Source organism: Triturus cristatus, chromosome 4_1, assembly GCF_964204655.1.
Source record: "Triturus cristatus chromosome 4_1, aTriCri1.1, whole genome shotgun sequence".
Taxonomy (NCBI): Eukaryota; Metazoa; Chordata; class Amphibia; order Caudata; family Salamandridae; genus Triturus; species Triturus cristatus.
The window spans coordinates 102,309,410-102,329,614 of NC_140585.1; the positions used below are offsets into that span (position 1 = coordinate 102,309,410).

Sequence of the window (20,205 nt, forward strand, 5' to 3'; positions counted from 1 at the left end):
AAAGTGCTGTCAGGCTAGAGGGGAACGTAACTGAGATATCCAATGAGGTTGATGAACCCCTTATTAGTGATGAGGTTCTTTTGGATCCGAAAAGTAGGGTTGCTACTAGATCCCTTGCTATTAATCACTCACTACTTGTGGGTGGTAGTAGCGACGTTAATCAGCTTTTAATTCGGGGAGAGCATTCTGAATCACCCAACCCAGGGGTATCGGTTGGTGAAAATGGAGTTATACCTGAACCGCCTATTAGCGGTAAAGATGGTATCCAACTGTTATCTTGGAATATAGCTGGGTTGGGAAAAAAATTGATTCTCCCCGATTGGAACAACTTTATTGAAAAATTTGATATATGTATGTTCCAAGAAACTTGGAGCCTAGTACCAGTATATAAAACTGGATATGCAACCTTTTGTGTACCCGCTTATAGCTGTGGTAAGGGCAGAGCCTCGGGGGGCTTACATATATGGATAAAAATAGATCTAAATTGGAATATCTCAGTTCATGATTCGGATTGTAGGGACATTCAACATCTTTCATTTCCAAGTCAGGTGATGGGAAGCAAGTTTGAGTTATTTAATATTTATGCTAGAGGGACCCAGGGAGATAAAACGCCTTGTACTTTCACGTTTCTAGAACAGGCATTAGCCAATTGCCCCTCAAATTCTAAAATACTTGTGGGGGGGGGATTTTAACTGTATATTCGAACCCCTAAGTGAGGATGACCTCCTGGGTACAGAGGAGGACGATGCTAGCTGGTCCATCCCTGCATTGTTATTACCCCCGATTAAAAAATGGTCCGCCAAAGCATTACAGATTAACGCTCTTACTGTGGATTATAACCTAAGAGCAGTAAATGGTAGATCACCATCTGATCGGGACGGGGCCATGACGTTTAATAGACTCAGTAGCCCGTCCTGAATTGATTATATCTTACTGGACATCACTATGTGGCGTGACCTAGTTGACATGGAGGTGGTCCCCTCGCAGGACAGTGACCACAACCGCTTATGTTTGACGTTAGGGTGGAGAAACTTAAAAGGTGGTCCAAACCCAACCCCATTGAAGCTAACAAAGGAGGTGACTCCTTATGATGGCAACCGAAGATTGAAATGGGATAAGGTTGGCTCTCACCCAGACAAATTGGCAAAGATTAAGATGCACATTGACGTGCTGATTAGAGAGTTGGAGGACCTAACCATGGGAACAGGGGCTGCTCAGCAATCGTTTTTCCCTCAGATATACCAAAATGCTATTGAGGAAGTTGGTAAACGATTTGTAACCCCGAACTCTAATACAAAACCCCCTAAACCCAGTAATCCTTGGTACTCTGCAAAGTGTCGGGCTAAAAGACGCGAGTTAACTGTTGCCCTCCGTAAAAAGAACCAACCTTTAGTTAGAGTAGCCAGGAGGGAGTATGCGAATGAACAAGTGCGGGCAAAAAAAGAGTGGGAGGAACAGCATTGGCAGGACCTTAAAAATGCATCTAAAATGAAAAATGCTTCACTGTTCTGGGATTTGATCAATAAGGCCAGAAATTATAATAGGCCATTGTTGGCTAATCATATTACTAGCCAACAATGGTACTCCCATTTCTCATTAATATACGGTGGACAAGATGCAACTGAACTCTCTTTTTATGATCCACCCAATCGGGCCCCCCCTTTACCAACGCTTGAGAATCCATTTATGCCTTCGGAGGTAGAAGTGGCCATAAGAAATTTAACCCCGAAGAAGGCAGCAGGCCAAGATGGCATTCCGGGGGACCTCCTTATGAAAGAACCCACAGCTTGGGCCACACTTGTTGCATTAATAATGAACCTAATTTCCAAGGGACACCCTGTCCCTGACTCGTGGAAAGGGGCTGAGGTGATTACGGTTTATAAAAAGGGTGATAGGGATGACCCTGCCAACTACAGACCAATCAGTCTGATAGATGTGATACAGAAAGTGGTTGGCAGGGTCATCATCTTGCGAGTCGGTGCTTGGATGGAGGAGGAGCAGGTCCTCTCCCAGTTCCAGGCCGGGTTTCGAAAAAAAGTGGGTACGATGGACCAGGTCTTCCGCTTTTTTGCGATCTATTGGAAAACTGTGACAATCAACCATGGTAGTCTCTACCTGGCGTTTATAGATCTCAGGATGGCGTTCGACCTGGTCCCCCGAGCTAGGCTGTGGGATATTCTGGAGGAGATGGGCTTGCCGGGTTACCTTCTGGACCTTATAGTCAAACTCCAAGAAGGTAATTATGCAAGAATCAGATGGGGTACCCAAGGCCAATTGACCGAGAGGGTGCCCGTGAGAAGGGGAGTCCGCCAGGGTTGTGTCATGGCGCCGACACTTTTTTCCCTTTTTGTGAATGGTGTGGTGGACCATCTGAGGGACGAGTCGGCGGATGCGCCATCCCTGGCTGGGGAAAAAACACCAACACTCCTCTTCGCGGACGATACTATTCTGATTTCGAAAACCCCAGCAGGCCTCCAAAAACTATTGCACCGCTTCAGTGAATTTTGTAATGACAGGGGTCTTACAATTAACACCTCGAAAACCAAATTTATGGCCCTTTCCCCTTCCAAAAGGTTTCGTAACAACTTTTCGCTCAATGGGGAGTTTTTGGAGATGGTGGAGTCCTTTGATTACTTGGGTGTTAGGGTGAATAACCGGATGCGCTGGAACGACCACCTGGCTAAAATGTTATTAAATTTTAAAAGAGTTTCAGGGGCGGTAATGCGCGAGCATAGGGAGTCTGTGAGTAAACCCGTGGCCCCGGCACTAGCAATTTATGAAGGCCAAATATTGCCAACTGCCCTGTATGGTTCTGAACTCTGGGAGTTCGAGAACTTCCCGGATTTAATTACCTTAGAAAATAAGTTCTTGAGAGATTTGGTTGCCTTACCTGTTTCTACCCCATTGTTACCATTACGTCTTGATATGGGCAGGCGCCCGCTTAAAGAAATAGTACGCCTTCGCCCTTTACTCTTTTGGGTCCGACTGAGAAGGACTGAGGAGCTCAAGAACTACACAGCTGCATTGGACGAACTCATCTTGTTAGATAAAGGTAACAGGATTAAGTGGCTGAGTAATCTGAGGCAGCTGGTTGGATACTTAGGCCTAAGTGATCTTTGGAAGAGCCAATCCCCCCCACCTAAACTAGTTATCAAGAAGCTGTATTGGGAGTGGGTCCAGCAGGAGACTTCCCGTAGAGGCGTTGGGGGTTTTTCTACTGAGCGCTTCCTAGAAATTAAAGGGTCTAGGTTATTTGAACCATTTCTTGATTATATCGAGAAACCCCTAGATAGATCACTATATTTAAAAGTTAGGTTTGGAATCCTTCCTGTAAATGCTTTTACCTTTGGGTGGAACCCTCAAGGTAGCCCATCAAAGGCGTGTCCGTGTTGTGTAACCCCCATTGAGTCTGTGGCGCACCTTATGTTTGCTTGCCCGGCTTACAAGGTGCCTAGGAGGATATGGCTAAAACCCTTATGCAAGGGCCTGGGCCTTCGATGCCATGTAATGGCCCTGCGAGTTCTCTGTACCAACACATCCTCTCCTTCATTGGTATGTGGTGTTGCCAAATTTATTGGAAGTGCTTCGGTGATCCGTATGAGGAGACTTAAGCTCCAACTTACCTTGTAGACTGAAGCGTCTAAATGAAGGAATGGCCCTAGAGCTAGGTTAGTGGCCGCAGACATTATTTATATAGTAGGGGGAATGTGTAGTTATGTTGTTAATGTGGAGTAAACTTGATGAATTTTAATTGTATCTTTTGTGTGCGATCTATTATGATGCTTATGTTGAACAAATTTTAATGATCTATATTGTATTTTTGTAGTGTGTGTTCACACAGGTTATGATTATTGTATATTCACTTTTATGATGAAATTTTTTTTTATCGAATAAAGTATGATGATGATGATGAATGCCTCAGATCACTGACTGGCCTGTGAACACACATTTGCACCTTGTCCCCTCACCTCAATCACATATTCAGTTGCTAGACTGAAAGTGAGAGTCACTAGGGGAGGCTAATGCAAAAAGAAGGGGGAGTGAGAGAGAGAGAGAGGCACTTGAAGGAGGCTAAGAAAATGAAAGAAAACCTGATCAACACACAGCTTGAAGGTGTAGTGTCTTGCGGATATGATAGCAGGACCCTTCTGGTCCTGGTTAATAAAGTTCATGACTCAGTGCGTACAGTTAACGGTTGCACTCTGAAGAATAAAGTTGTGCATTACAGAGCTCTGTGCTTGGCATGGACATTTGCATGCTACAGAGCTGTGGAGGACGCTACAACTGGCGATGAGTTAGTGGATCTGTAACCCAAAGTAACAAGTGTGCACTCCCTGAGAGGTTGCTGAGGTGTGTGCCAGGTGCACCTCAATTGAAGTGAAGCAGGCGACATTTGGCGTATGTGGAGTCAAAGCGCCACTCCTGACAGTGCAAGATTCTTTTAAGAAGGCGAAAGCCCTATGGAAAGTTCTCGAACAGTCAGCCCGGAACCTGCTGGTGAGGCCGAAAGAAGAGGTACTGTGCCAAAACATAATACAGAGCCGGCCTACATACAGTGCGAAAGGGCTGAAGGCAGTGACAATTGGGTACAGAGAAGCACAAAAGGCTTAGAGGAAAGCCTTCTAGGCGAAAAGAACATAATTGCACTCACTGGCAAGAATGAAGAACGAGACATTCAACACTGAGTCGAGTTCTGGCCAGGCACCAGTGCGTTTCAAGTAGCATCCACAATAATCTAAGTGAACGCCCAGGGGCTGTGCTTACGGAGCTGTTGGTACCTGAAATGGCATCCACCAAAGTCACTGGTCGTGCTCAGCGCAGTGCAAAAAGTTTTCAAGATTTGACAGGTTCCAATGGCTGCAGAGACCAGTGTCAAATATTGCACCGCCACTTTCTTGAAACCGCCTTTTTCATTCACTACGCCAAAAACAGAATATTTGCGCCAAATGGACTGCCTGGATTGAAACATTCGATGATTTCATCGATGCGCTAGAAGAAACAGATGGCAAAAATGTCATCAAATACTTAAAGAAGCTTGCAGGTGATGGAGTGAAAGAAGCAATAAAGAAAATACCACAATCGTATTAAATTTAAAATTAGGAAGTTCAATCCAATGCCGAACATCAACTATGAATGTTATATCTTCAACCAAGCCAGAGAGCAAGCTGGGGAAACAATGAATGAGTTTGCTGAAAGACTTGAGGCCCTTATCAAGCATTGCAAGTTCAATAAATTTAATGATGAAGAAGCCATCCGTCTCGGAGTTATCGATCATTGCCTTTCCGACTCGTTCAGACGCATGCTGCACAAGACAGTCTGGAGAAAGTGCTCATGGCTGTGAGCGCAGAAGAACGTGCCGATCAACAAGCTGCTGATATGGGAGCTGGAGTAGCCCAAAGTGAATCGGCATTGAACATGAAAAGTAAGCCGAGATACAAGGCTGCAAAGTGATGTCTCTGAGGAAGAAGAAATTGTGTTCCCAATGTGGATTATCCTTTCAGATTGAAGGAAAATGTCCAGCCATTTGTGATGCATGCAATGGCTGCGGGAAAGAAAAACCTTTTGTAACGGTTTGCAAAACCAAAGAGAAACTAACTTTGTCACATTGAGAAGATAAAATGCCAGAAAGTTCCAGAAACCCTCTAGCCATGCCCGCAAGATCAAGCGGTGACAGCAGTTTAGGCAAATGGAGAGGCCGATTGTCATCAAATTCATTTTCCAAATGTTCTTCAACATTATTGTCGCGCGACAGTGTAGAAGATGGCTGCGCAATAATAATGTCGACTGGTGAACGACGTGAGCACGTGGCTCTGGCCTCATGCAGAAGAGAGTAAGTGAGATCTCCACGTGCAACAACGACGTTCCTTTGGACATTGCCCACAGATCACACTAAAGGTGAATGGTTGTTCCATACCATTTATCATCGACCGTGGTACATCGATAAGCATCATGTCAGTAGAGAAGTACAATAAACTGTCTCTGGTGCCCCCTCTCACACCTTCGAAAACAAATGAATACATTTGGGCTGCCTCCAAGCAATTACAAAGTCAATTATCATTGTAGCAATCATGCAACACAAGACATAAGTACAAGCACCAATTCATGTTCTTGTACATGTTTACTCAGTTTCAGTACTGCTGCTGACATGGGCCAGTATTCCATCAACTATAACATAAATGCATATGCAGACATAGTAAGTCAGTTCCCGACATTGTTTCATGGATTAGGAAAGCTTAAGACCATTAAAGTGCAGCTTCATATAAATGAGGACATTTATCCTGTTGCTCAACCACATCGTCAAATTGCTTTTCACTTGCAGGAAGCTCTTGAGAAAGACCTGGGAAATCTGTCAAAGCATGATGTAATTGAATGCTCCATTAATCCGACACCAAGTGTTTCACCCATAGTAGTAGTGCCCCATTGAGACACTTATGATAAAGAACACTGTATTCAGATGGTCCCCTGAATTCGATAGGAGCTTTAAGAAAATCAAACATGAAATTGAGAATGCAACTTGTTAGACCCGACAACCTTCAGGTGGTCTCCTCAGCCCCTCCCACCTGTTTGCTTGCCTCCCTCCATTTTTCTGTACTCGATTTAGGACTCTGCACACTTTACCACTGCTATCCAGTGATAAAGTGCATGTGCTCTTTCCCTAAAACATGGTAACATTGGTTTATACCCAATTGGCATATTTAATTTACTTTGGAGTCCCTAGTAAAGTGCACTACATGAGCCCGGGCCAGTAAATTAAATGCTACTATCAGGTTTGCAGCACTTCTTGTGCCACCCACCTAACTAGCCCTCTAACCATGGCTCAGGCCAGCCACTCCAGGGCCTGTGTGTGAAATTTACTGCCACTCACCTTGGGTTTTAAAATCCCTTCTCAAGCCTTAAACCCCCCTTTTATTACACAAATGTCACCCATAAGGTAGGCCCGGGGTAGCCCTAAGGGCAGGGTTCTGTGTAACTAAAAGGTAGGACATGTACTTTCATGTTTTACATGTCCTGTTTGTGACAAATGGCTACATTTGTGTTTTACTGCTGTGAGGCCTAGTCCTGTCATAAGATAACATTGGGAATTTCCTAAAATACCTTTAAGCTGTAATCCCTGATTAGAAAGGCGTAGCTTCATCATGTTTCATATCTTTGGAATGGTAATGATAAATCCTCTTTACTGGCAAAGCAGGATTTAACATTACTATTTTAGAAATGCCACTAGAAAGTGGGCCTTTATCTGCTCTAAATGCTCAGTGTGCCTTACAGCCTGTCTCCAGTACACATCTGGGGTGGGTGACATCCCTTCCAGACAGCTACAAACACAGGAAGGCCAGGTGTGGCTGAGTACCCATCTACATACATCTGCCTTCTGATGACACTTCCTGGGCAGGAAGAGAATAAGGGGTTAATACACTATAGTAGGTAGTGTCCTGACCCCAAACAAAGGACTGATTACCCCCCACAGATAGCCTGGCAGATAGGACTGGGATTAAAGAGATACTGGTGAACTTCAGAGCCACTCTATGAAATCTCCCCCACTTCAAAGGCACATTTGGGTATATATACTGGGTCTCTGACCTCACAAAATCAGACACTTCTGGACCTACAACTGAACCTCTGTTACAAAAACTGCTATGCTGTTCAAGGGACTCAACTGGACTGCTGATCTGTAAGGCCCTTCTGCCTGCTGCTCTCTGACTCTGCTGAAGGAGAGCTGGACTCTGTCTTCTACCAAGCTATCCCTAAGGGCCTGTTGGCTTGCCTCCTATTGCTTGAGACTCCAGGATATCAAAGTCTCTACCCCTGCTCTTGGCTCACTATAAGTGGCCCTGATACTTGCAACATGGATTTCTATGCAATTCCTTTCTGTGTGTAGCAGAACCAGTACATCGACCCAGTTGCAGGAGTAAAATAGGTGCATCACCTCAGAACCAGCACTTTCCCTCCAGAGGTCAACGCATCGGACAGCGTATCACCACTGCTGCCGCTTGGTGAGATTAACGCATCTCCTCGAGTATGTGGCAGAATCCAGTGACGCACTCAATGCCTCTCGACTCTGGCACCCGTGTTTGGAACTGACACATCCCATTCACTGCGTAGAGAAGATTGACCTATCCCGCTCCTGCGGGTCTCAACATTAACGCATCTCACTGTTTGTAACCAGGAATGTTACTTTGTTCACTGGGGCCTGGGTGGGTCCTGTAGCCAGCTGGCGCTCCATCACGGTCGGCACGAACTTTGACTTTGCCCCGGTCCAGCGTGATGTAAAGTATCCTTTTTAGCACTACTTGCTTTTAAGTGTTTTAATGTATTTAATGTATTTGTTTATTTCTTTAAAATTCAAATCTCAACTTATATACATTGAACTTTTGTTATTTTGGCCTTGTCTTATTTGTAAAGTCATGCTTTACGTTTCTAAACTGTTGTGGAGTCTTTTTGTTGTGTTTTCACTGTGTTACTGTATGAGTTATGGCACACCTACTTTACACATTGCCTTCTAAGTTCCGTCTGCCTGTTCTGTGCCAAGCTACCTGGGAATGAGCACAGGCACATTTAGGTTATGTTGGTTTTTACCCTGACTAGGATTGTGGTCCCTACTCAAACAGGGTGCATACCTCTGCCAACTAGAGATTGTATAAGTAACCTAAAACATTGTGGTGTGTAAGAATAGCAGCGAGGTCATGAGCATTAATCGTATCAGGATTTTATCTTAACAGCTCATCCAGAAAATGTGCATTAGGCTTTGCAGGTTTTTGACCGAAGACCCAACTTATGCATGTCCATAATACCCTATCCTGGAATGCTTGCTCTAACTCCCCAATCCTCTACCATTGTACCCTGGTTCTATACCTTAGTAACTGCTACAAAAGACAAAGCTGCTTGGTATAAACCATATATAAAGATGTCAAAGTTGCATGGTATAAGCCGTATATAAAAATGTCTACCAACCTTTTCAGTTTTCTAAATTCACTGTTCTCTGTATATTGTCTATTCCTGTTATCTCCTGGGTTGTCACAGTTTTGCTGTCTTGTATGCCACAGGAGATGGACCATTTCCTGGAGTCATTGACATGTTTGGAGGAGTTGGGGGCCTCACGGAGTTCCGCAGTGGTCTTCTTGCCAGCAGGGGCTTTGCCACACTCGCTTTGGCCTATTTTGCCTACGACGACCTGCCAGGATCACTGACCGAGGTGGATCTGGGGTACTTTGAAGAAGCTGCAGACCTCCTCTTGAAGCACCCCAAGGTATGTCCTCTCTTGACTCCTCCTTGTCAAGCATGGGGTAATACCGACTTTAGGTCCACCATTTAGAAGTTCACTAACTCTACAACCTAGACCTGTTAAAGGATTCCGCTACATGAGGTTTACTCTCCTTTAAACTTGTTTTTCTTCCTCGTCCCAGGCCTTTACTTATGAGGAGTTCCCTGGCAGTTACTTCTATTGCAAATAACTTAATGTATACATTTGGTAGGCACCACTCTACCCACAGCCGCCCTCCTCTCCATTAGGACCCATAAAAGGAGACCATACTCCCAATTCCTCCAGGGTATACATACTCAGGCCTGCAGCCCAGCAGGAGGGAGGGCAGGAATAAGGGCAGGAATAAGGGCCTAGAATGAGGAAGAAGCACTCAGGGCAGTGGGCTTACCAATAACACGGAGGCTGCGATGCGGTCCAAACATCCCCCCCCCATAGAGGGGAATCCTCACCAGGAGAGGTAGATGCATACAATTGTGAGGTTATCTGAAAGGAGACTGTGACACTACACACAGTTTTTCCAGGTGTTTGATGTTCTACCTAGTATAGTCGCTTCTTTTGGTACTGTTAGGTTCTGTTAAAATATGCAGCATGTAAATTTGTACAAATGGGTATATGTTCTCTTTGTATATATTTGCACTAGATGTGAACTCTTGATTGATTCAATTTTTTTTGGGTCAGGGTCTCTTGTCTTCCTAGTCCTGATGAGGCCTTTAATGATTACGGTCAACCTTGTGTTTGGAGGAGTCCAACCGATATATTTTGTTTTGATCAGAGCAGCCATAAGGAGAAAACAAGGAGGCAGTTTCCCCTGGGCTTCCTTGGCTCCTTGATTACCTCCTGGGTGATTGAAAGGTGGACTAATTATATAACCACCTCCTGCCTTTAATGCTAAGGAAGCCATGAGGAACAGATGGACAATGAGCTTTCCCGTTTTTTTCAGGCACTTGTAATATGTGTAATGTTTGTGTCTTGTTTATGTAAGTAGTAATTTGTTTTGTCTTCATTTACTTCCCAGATATCAATGAATATTTAATATTATGGAATGCAGACAGATGTACAGATAAGCTTATATAATACATTGACAAAGGAATCCATGATTGAATAAGCCATATTCTCAGTGGAAATTAATTATTTGATTGTGGCATGAGTGTTTTTTGGATGAATTTATCCCTACAGTATACCACTTTTTTGTGTCCAGTATTTGTTGGCAGGTTATGTTGGTTTAGCTGCGGACACAGGCCCTCTAAAGTGATGGAAGGCAGAGGGAAAGGTGAAGGTTTGCGTGGGGCTGAAAAGCTACTGAGATTAGACTGGAACACAGCTCAAAGTCTGAGAAGACCGGCAGACATCACCCAGAGACTCCAAAAGAAACTCAGAACATTCAGAATGCCTCAGCCAGACTCATCCTGAACATCCCACGACGCAGCCACATCACCAGCCACCTGAGACACCTTCACTGGCTACCTATCAACAAAAAAATTACCTTCAAGCTCCTCACACGCCTACAAAGCCCTCCACAACGCCGGACCTGCATACCTCAACCACCGCCTCTCCTTCTACATTCCCACCAGGCATCTCTGCTCCGCCCAACTGGCCCTGGCCACCATCCCACAGATACAAAGGACCACGGCTCAAGGAAAAACCTTCTCCCACCTTGCTGCGAAGACCTGGAACTCCCTGCCTCTGCACCAGGCAATCACCATCCCATCGCTGCCGCAATTTAGGAAGGACCTCAAGAACTGGCACTTCAACTGAACCGCAGATCCACAATCCCTCCAAATCAGCGCATTGAAACCCTCACAGGTGAGTAGTCAGGCTTTATAAGAAACCTGATTGATTGACAGACCCACACAGGTTTGGGTGATGCAGGACTTTGGAGCAGATGGAATCTGCTTTTACTGTGGGTGAAAGTGTGACCCAACCAGACCAAGGCTTGTGTGATTTATTTTACAGAAGATTCAGTGTTTAGACTTAACTCCAAGTTGGCTGAACCAGACAACCATCAAAGAGCATCCTTGGACTCCTCTTTTGACGTAGACCAGTTGTAACTGGTCCTGCACGGGACTTGATGGAGATTTGTTTTTGAAACTGGATAGTTAGCGACAATTCTACCTTACATTTACTGTGAACTTCTAACTGGAAATAGGGCTCTCCAGAGGATTTTGGAGTCAACACCAAGGAATGGGCAGGGAGCTGACATGGACATGATGGGGGCTTCTGTGTACTGGTTCAGGCAGTCGAAGAAAAAACAGAGAGGTACTGTCTATCCTGGAGATGCAAGCCAGAGACACCCCTACAGGAACTTTGTCAAGTTTGAAAGACGTGATCTGTGCCTGCCTGCACAGGATGACTGTCTCTCATCTAAACCCTCTGGCTTGACTAAAGGCTAGAGGCAGCCTGGAGCTGTGCAGTGTGACTGGGGGAGAAGAAGCCTCCTGTGCAGGGCAGTAGTGAAACCAGTCACTATCCACAGTAGGAGCTTCTGCCAGAGCTGCAAATGGTAAATACACAATTTTTGGAAGTCTTCCTTACAAATCTCATAAGCAGGCTGTATGTGTGGACATTTTGTAGTAGGCTGGATGGTAAAACATGTTTGTCCACATTGTGTACATGCAATTCAAGGTGCACATTTTTGCAAAATCTTTAGACTCCACATCCACCTACCACAGAGAAAGAAGGGATAATCTGCATACAGTCATTTGGATGCAGTCCTGAGACTGCTGCAAAATTAGCATCCCACACATTGTGTAGACAGTTTGCACATGGTTAAAAGTTTTCAAGTGTTAGGAGCATGCTGAATGGATGGCGGCATTAAAACATTCTGAATTTAGTAGCCCATGGAGGCGCTGAGTGTCCGAACATAAGATTTATTTTTCTCTGATGAGGCAAGATCAGATTTTTGGAAATGGAAAATATGGTCCTACCAATTAAAGCCCAAAGATAAACTAAAACAATTGCAATGCAATAGGTCTTGCATTTATGAGAGTTTGAGCTATTGGCATTGTAAATGACAGTGTCTTTTATTTATGTGCTGTTTTTAAAACAGATAAATAAAAAGGTGCTGTCATTTACAATGCCAATAGCTTAAACTCTCGCAAATGCAAGATCTATTGCATTGCAAATGCGTTCAGCGCCCGTGCTATGAAAAAAAATTAAAAACCGTTATGAGAGAGCGTGCTATTTGAGAAAATAGTGCTCGGAGGCTGTAATTAAAGCCTACAGAGTAATAACACACCTAACGGGGGTATCGCCATGAGAGGTTACAAAATGAGACAAGGCGGTACTAAAGAAGCCTATGTACCAATGAACAGCCACAGTTTACAGTGGACAATGATACAAGCCAATGAAGAATATGGGCGGAGAGTGGGCGGCGCTTCAAGTCCCTACCTGAATACAGCATGCCTCGCAGAGCAGTGTATGCGCTGCCCAGGCTCGACCTAAAAAAGTAGAACATTTGCAGATTTACACCTACCTGTGAATCAATGTAGATTTGGTATTTTCTGGAATTTAGAAACATTCTCAAGAATACGCATGGAAATCTGCACCACGAGCAGGTCCCTGTGCATATTCCTGGGGAAGTCGGGTGATATTCCCAGAGGAATTCCTATTTGTCCTGTGCTGTGTTCACCATGCCAGAGAACTCCACACAATAAGAATAGGCTCCCCTTGCAATGGCACTTAAAAAAAAAAAAAAAAAAAAGTCTCCACAGGGAACGTATTTTTTCCCGAGGCGAATCCCCTTTCTCAGGAACCCCCAACAAATCGGGCGTGATCCATTCTCTTTCCCACCCTGGATGGGGAGTTACACCAGTCTTTGGCTACAGTAATTTTCGAACCCTGTCGAGGGTTGAAAAGGGGAGCTGAGGAGTTTATGAATACCAGCAAACAGTAAACTCCAAGAGCTAACCATCTCCTGAAACTTTAAAATTTGCTTGTAAACATACATTTTTATGACTGAATTTACTTTTGTGAATCGAGCCCCGATAATTGTTACATGTTTTAAAATGTTTCTACGGTTCTTGGTTGGACTTTGACATGAAACCAGTTTTAGTTCTGGCCTGGTTCTGTCTGCTTGCTGACAGCTAATTGTACTAATGCTGCTGTTGCCACTGATTGGGACTGTACTTCACTCTGTGCCAACAAAATGCCACATTGGTAGCATATTTCAGCCAAGAAAGGAAAATGCATTTTTAAAATGATCCCATAAGACCCTGGAACTGGGTAAGTTTAATTTCTGCATGCTCGAACCCTCCACGCTTCGAGGTGGGTGAACCCCCTGAGAGATCAAACCACACTCGAGCCAGATGCCCGGCTCCTGGGCCACTCGAAGTCCTCTTGGACCCTCGAGCCCAAAACGAGCTGAGCTTTCATGTGGCTTTTACCTGTAACCCATTCTCTAAGTTCATGTTCCAGGAATTCAACAGAGAGCATTAAACCGTGATGTGAAAACAGATGCAGATCCAGAGGCTGAACTGTACAATGTGAAAGCATAAAACCTGGGGTCAATCCTAGCTTCCCCGCTTGGCCAAACTGTGTGATCCGGACATCTATTTATTTCACTGAATCCCCTTCTCCTTCTTTATCACTTATGACCGCACCTACACATATGTTATCTCAGGATGTGTGTTGTATACAACCTGTCTTGTGTTATTGTTTAATAGACAATAACAGCTCTCCATGAATAATAAAGAGAATAGGCCTGTTATAGGGTACACATGACAGCTGGTATACCTCTCAGTTCACTAGTGGCATTGTCGTCAGGCCCGAGGGAGTTGGGGGGCTTGGCAAAAATGTTCTTAACTTCATGCCTGAAAACTATTAGTTTTAATAAATTCTTCTCACTGCAGGGATATAGTCTCATGTGTTGAGGCGACACGCTTCCGCATGCTAAAGGAATACCTTTCTATTTTCATCAGTAGAGACTCCATCATATCTTACATGCTTTTAGTTGCATGCTTTACGTGCCAAGTCTTTTTAAGACTCGGCTCGTGCGTGGGCTCCTAGAGCCAAGCCAGACCTTTGACTCCGCTCTGACTGGGCTCTCCCTGGTGATCTGTTGGTCCACCCACCTGCCTCCATTCCACCCAACAACATTGTGATGGGACAGGGGTTATTGCACACATTTGGGTTATTCCACCCTCCCATGTCATAAGGTGTGGTGGTGCAGCATTTACAGGACTCATTGACTAGAAATAACTTGGCGCAGGTCAGAAAAGGCCACAGATGCGGGAATTTGATACAACGTGCCACAACCAAGCGTATATTTCCAACAGTCATAATTGTAAGTTGTGCATTCGTTATCACATTTCCAGATGTAATAAAGTCTGCATCCTACCAATATATTTTGCCAGGTGAAATGTTCTGGAATTTAAAGATGGATAAAAGAACCAATATTTAACAGGTGATGTAGATTTTTGGGGGAATTTCTTTACTGTTTCATCATATTATACAATAGATAACAATCATTGTATGACAATTCTTTATACATCATGTAGTCTGTAATATTATAACCATTAGGCTTCTCATAATAGCAATTCCACTTTTTGTTAAACTCCAAACTTGGAATGAATAACTTGAAAAACACCCTTCAACCCCCTCCCATCCCCACCAGCTTACATCTGACAGTATTAGGTATGCTATTTTGCTATTGCACTTTTTCTTTGAAAATTGATCTCCCCTAAAAGATGAAGTTCAATATCTAAGGGTCTTGTTGAGTGCCGGTAGCTTGTCCTTCCTGGATATGGGAGGTCTGTGTGTCTCGTTGCTCACCCTCCCCTGGGTCTACTTGCAATGTCTGGGGAGTGGCTGTCAATTCCTGTATCATCACTCCCCAGGCCAATGATACCTCCGGTAGTTTCTCATCTCGTCTGGTTTTTCTCATATGATCCTGTTCTGCTGTCGCTCTTTCCTTTACATCAATCTTCCATTTATCAATGGATGGGCCCCGTGGGGTCAGTCAATGTATTGCTATCCGTCTTTTTGCTATTGTGAGCCCCAATATCATGAAACGCTTGGTCGTTTTTCGTTTAGGATTACTGGGTATCAGTCCCAAAAGGCAAGTTCTGATTTCTAACGCTATCTCCCAACCTGTCACCCTATTAAGTTGGTCGAGTACTGCCGACCAGTACACCTGTATTTGTGGGCACTGCCAAACTATGTGCACAAAATCGGCTTGCGGGTATCTACATCTGGGGCACTGTGGGTTTTGCATCAAATTGATCGTGTGTAGCCGTCTTACCATATTAGTTTAAATATTGTACATTTTGACACTTTACGTACTCCCTCATGTATTTTCTTCCAATCAGAAGGCGTTAACGTAACGGATGTTTCACCACCTCCTGCCATCTTTCTTCTATTTTTAGAGGCCTGCCTCGCCTATCTCCTCTTAATGCTCGATACAGGTGGGTTCCAAACTTACACCCTCCCGCCATGGCAATCATGGTCAGCAGTATCTGCGAATGTTCCGTTGCTTCTGGAAAATTCGGCCAGAGGTCTCTAGCCGTGGCTGCTATTTTTGCATATTGCAAGAATTGTCCATTGCCCAGATCAAACATTTCGACTCCATCTTCAGGGTATAGGTCCGCCAGCATTAGGCAGTCTCCCTCTTTCCACTTTTCAACTGTCATTTCTTGTTCTGTTTTTGCGAACTGTAGTAAGGCCCAGATACCGGCTTCCGGGAAAAGGGCTTCCTCTTGATTACCGTGGTAACCATTCTATCCCAAACACTGGCCATCAATTGTATCGGGAGGGGAGGGTCATATCTGGCCTGCTTTTTCCCCTTATAAGGAGGGCCTTCAACTGTTGATTCCCATATGTGCCCGCCATCAGGTTCCTCTCCTGTTCGCGTGCTGTAAGTGCGATGCCAAATAATAGTTCGAGGTCTTGAGTTCCATTCCCCCTCTTTCCCATTGTAGTTTTAGTACCTCAAGGCTCACCCTACATCGCTTCCCATTCCATAACAGAGATGTCAACAGCACATTTCATTCTTTGAAGGCACTGCAGGGGATTTCATAAAAGGACCCCTGCATGACATACAGGCATCTCGGCGGCAGCACCACCATTTTTACTATGGCAATTTTGCCAATCAGGGATAGTTTTAGGGTATTCCAGAAGTTAACACTTCTGAGTAGGCCTCTTATGATTCGACCCATATTCAGATCATGGAACCAGTCTCTATCCCTAGCAATTTGAATTCCCAGGTATTGGACTGATTCCAACTCCCATGGGAGCTCCAACTCTGGGAGTTGTGATGCTTCAACTCCTGCTGGTTGGATGATCGGGAATAAATGAGATTTTGATTTATCAATCTTTAATCCCGCCGCTGGCACAAAGTTATCCAGCGCTGTGAGCAAAAGTGACATAGACTGCCTCGAGTCGTTGAGGTACACCTGGGCATCATACGCGTACAGGGAAACTAAATGTTCTGTCGGTTCAATTTGTATCCCATGTCCCTTGAGCGCCACTCTTAGGTGGCAGGCTAGCGGCTCCATTGCTATTGCAAATATCAACAGAGACAGCGGACATCCCTGCCGTGTCCCTCTTTGGAACTCTATACTGTCCGACACGCAGCGACCGGTGCGGACCCTTGCCATTTAGATTGTGTATAGTAGTTTAACTCATTTGATGTACTTCTGTCCTAGTCCCATTTTACCTAGTACTTGCCATATATAGTCCCATCGGACCGAATCGAACGCTTGTTCAGTATCTAAGAAGGCAAGGGCGCCATCTCCCAGTCTCCCTTCCAGTGTCTGCATGACATGTCCCAGACGACGACTGTTTCTTAGGGTGTTCCTGCGAGGTATGAAGCCCGATTGGTCTTCATGTATAATCTGGGGTATATACGGGAGCAATCTGGACGCCAAAATATGACTAATGAGTTTCATATCCACGTTTAACATGGATATGGGTCTATACGAGCTCGGTAGCGTTGGGTCCTTCCCCGGATTAGGAATGAGCACAATGAGAGCCTCCCTTAATGAATTCGGTAGTTCTTTCTTCTCTTGTGCCTCAATTATGGTCTTGAGTAATCTTTCTGCAAGTATTTCTGGGAATTGTTTATAAAATTCGTCCGATAGACCGTCAGCACCTGGTGACTTGGGGGTTTTCATCTGTTTGATCGTTGTTACTAATTCCATTTTGGTCATCGGGCAGCCAGGACATCCTGGGCTTCCTGATTCAGACTAGGCAGAGCAATCCACTCCAAAATAGGCTCCATCGTGGAGGAGGGAACCTCTAACCTGGGTTCTGTGTAAACTTTTTTTCAGATGCTCCACAAATACAGCATTTATTTTGTGCTGCACGTATTTCGTCTTGTGACTTCCTGGGTCCCTGATTACTAATATTGGTTTGGGCTGCGTTTCCATTTTTATGAGTCGCGCCAGCAAATGTCCAGCCTTGTTCCCTTCTGTGTACCATCGCTTCCTACCTTTAGTACGGTCAAACTTTTCGAGCCTGTCCCATAACTCTCCTACTTTTTGTCTCTGTTCTGTCCCACCCTGGAGACCCTCTATGCTTGTGGGATTTGATGCTTCTAGCGTTGCCAACTTGCGCTCTTGTTCCTGCAGGTCCCTTTCTAACACCTTTCTGACTCCCACCTCTGTTGTCATGTCATGACCCCCCTTAGCACCACTTTAATTACATCCCACTCCCTCGCCCTAGTATTTTATGACTTCCAGTTGGTGTTGAAGTAACCTCTCAGCTCCGTGTCTATAATATCTTTATATACCAGGTCCGCAGAGCTTCAACATTAATCCTCCAAGGTGGAATTTAGGGACGGGGCCTATTCAGAGAATAATTTATTAGCAAGTGGGAGTGATCGGACAGGTATCTGGCCACATATTGTGCTTCATCTACCCTGTACAATGATTCTGCCTGCATAAAGAAATAGTCTAGTCTACTATATGTGTTTGTCGCTGGTGTATGGCACAAGTATGTTTTCTGGTGCAGATGTCAGTGTCTCCAGATATCCACTAATCTATGGTTAGATTGCATAGCTCTCATGGCCTCCCGTACTTTGGGCTTAGTATCTAATTTCTGTGGAAGTCTATCTAATGTGCCATCAAATGTGCAGTTGAAGTCTCCCTCTATCAGTAATTCTGTGTTTCAGTTAAGTTGGGCCTGACTGAGGGTCGATCCTAGGAAGTCTCGGTCATCTGTATTGGGCGCATATATGTTGATCAGGCACATGTCATGAACATCCAATGTGCCTTCGACCACTACAATCTACCATTAGGATCTGGCTTGGCCCGAGTCATTTTAAAAGGGACCCCTGGTGCCACCCACACCTATACACCCCTAGAGAACCCTGAGTAAGACGTAGCAAATATCTGACCCCTTCAGTGTCTTTGAACATACTTAAGGCAGTCCCCCCAGGAAAGCTATTGAAACCCTGTAGCATTTCATGTAGGTGAATACTCGGTTACGTTTTACAAAATTATTCAAACTCCGCACATTCCAGGTTATAAACTTATAGGTACATCTTCGATCCATAATGACATTAAATTGACCCGAAGTGACTGTGTGACTTGTACTGAAGGGCCGTGTCTCACTCGGCACCACCAAATAGCAATCGTATATCTTTCCCTCTGTGTGTCGGAGCTCCTAATTTGTCTGCTGCTTTTGAACATATTCCCAACATTGAAATTTCCCAACCTTCCTCCCCTCCCCACCTCCATAGGCAGTAGATTCCCATCCCCCTGGTACCAAACATGGCCTAAGGACCTGGGGCTCCTCCCCACCTCTCTTGCCCTCCTTCAACCCTTATCCCATATACTTAATCACTATAATTCTACCCCAACTGGATCCGCAAGAAAATGTCCAACTTCAATGTCTATGTGTCTGTCTAGAGAACTATCAACACTGAGGCCCAGTCACCAAACCCCGTGGGACCCAGCTGGACCCGTCAGCCACGCAAGGACACTCATGTGGGGATGGTGGCTGGGGAGTCCTAATAAATCTTAGTGGCAGAGTCACACAGCATAGCGTCCCGTGAGGAATATTATCTCCATGGTCTACCCACCTGTTCCCCACACTTATACCAGTCATAGAACTTAGTAGCAATTTATAGTCCATCCACTATTAAGGACCGACCCCCAGAGTATCCGTTACTCACAGTTCTTGATCGTTGCTCATCCACCTTCTTGACCATTCATCTAATCTGCAGAATAAACTCATCCATCCCTTTGTTATCCTACTACGGTCCCCTCTGACTGAGATTGAGTTTCTTGCTCCAGGCAGTGAGAGGCAAACTGATTCTGTAGCTGAATGGTCGTTGATTCTGTTCATAGTGTGCCATCCATGTTAACCAGGATTCATCCGGACCCCGGTCCTCCTGCGGTGGGAGTCTTTGTTCCAAGCTTTCCCATCGTTGTCCTCTCTGCCGGCGATGGCACGACCGCTGCTCTCGCCAACTCCGATTCTGGTGCGGTCCCGCCAGGCCTATCGATTACATCCAGTCCACCATATCCTGTGGCATGTCGTAGAAGTGGACCATTTCCTTTTACTGTACACGTAGTTTAGCAGGGAATAGCAGGCTGTATTTAATATTATGTTCTCGGAGACACCTTTTTGCTGCTAGATAACCGATCCGGAGCTCCTGCACTTTCCTGGTATAATCCGGAAATATTTGGATGGTCCGGTCTTCGTATTTCGGCGGGCCGTTGATCCGAATGTGTTGAAGAATGATTTCTCTGTCTCTGTGAGGGAACAGTCGAGCTAACGCTCTAGGCAGGAAACCGGGCTTGGTGGGGGCTCTTTCAACAGCAAAACATTTGGAAAGTCTGATGTTTCCCATGGCCGCGATAATCCATTCTTCTAGGAAGATATCCGTTGCCGGTCCTTCTGCTTTTTCGGGTAATCCCACGAACCTGAGGTTGTTTCTTCTTGAACGTCCTCCCCTCTATCTTCCAGCAGGTGATGTAGATTTTGCATCGCATGGAACTTAACTG

General features: G+C 45.0%; 1 protein-coding gene across 1 annotated transcript in view; it reads left to right on the forward strand.

Moving 5' to 3' along the window:
- The window catches only part of LOC146839652 (bile acid-CoA:amino acid N-acyltransferase-like), a 116,618-nt gene that overhangs the window by 83,476 nt on the left and 12,937 nt on the right, over positions 1–20,205 (forward strand). The window contains exon 3 of the mRNA XM_085651745.1: positions 9,042–9,244. Within this exon, the coding sequence (XP_085507871.1) occupies positions 9,042–9,244 (203 nt within the window). The remainder of the gene's footprint in view (positions 1–9,041; positions 9,245–20,205) is intronic.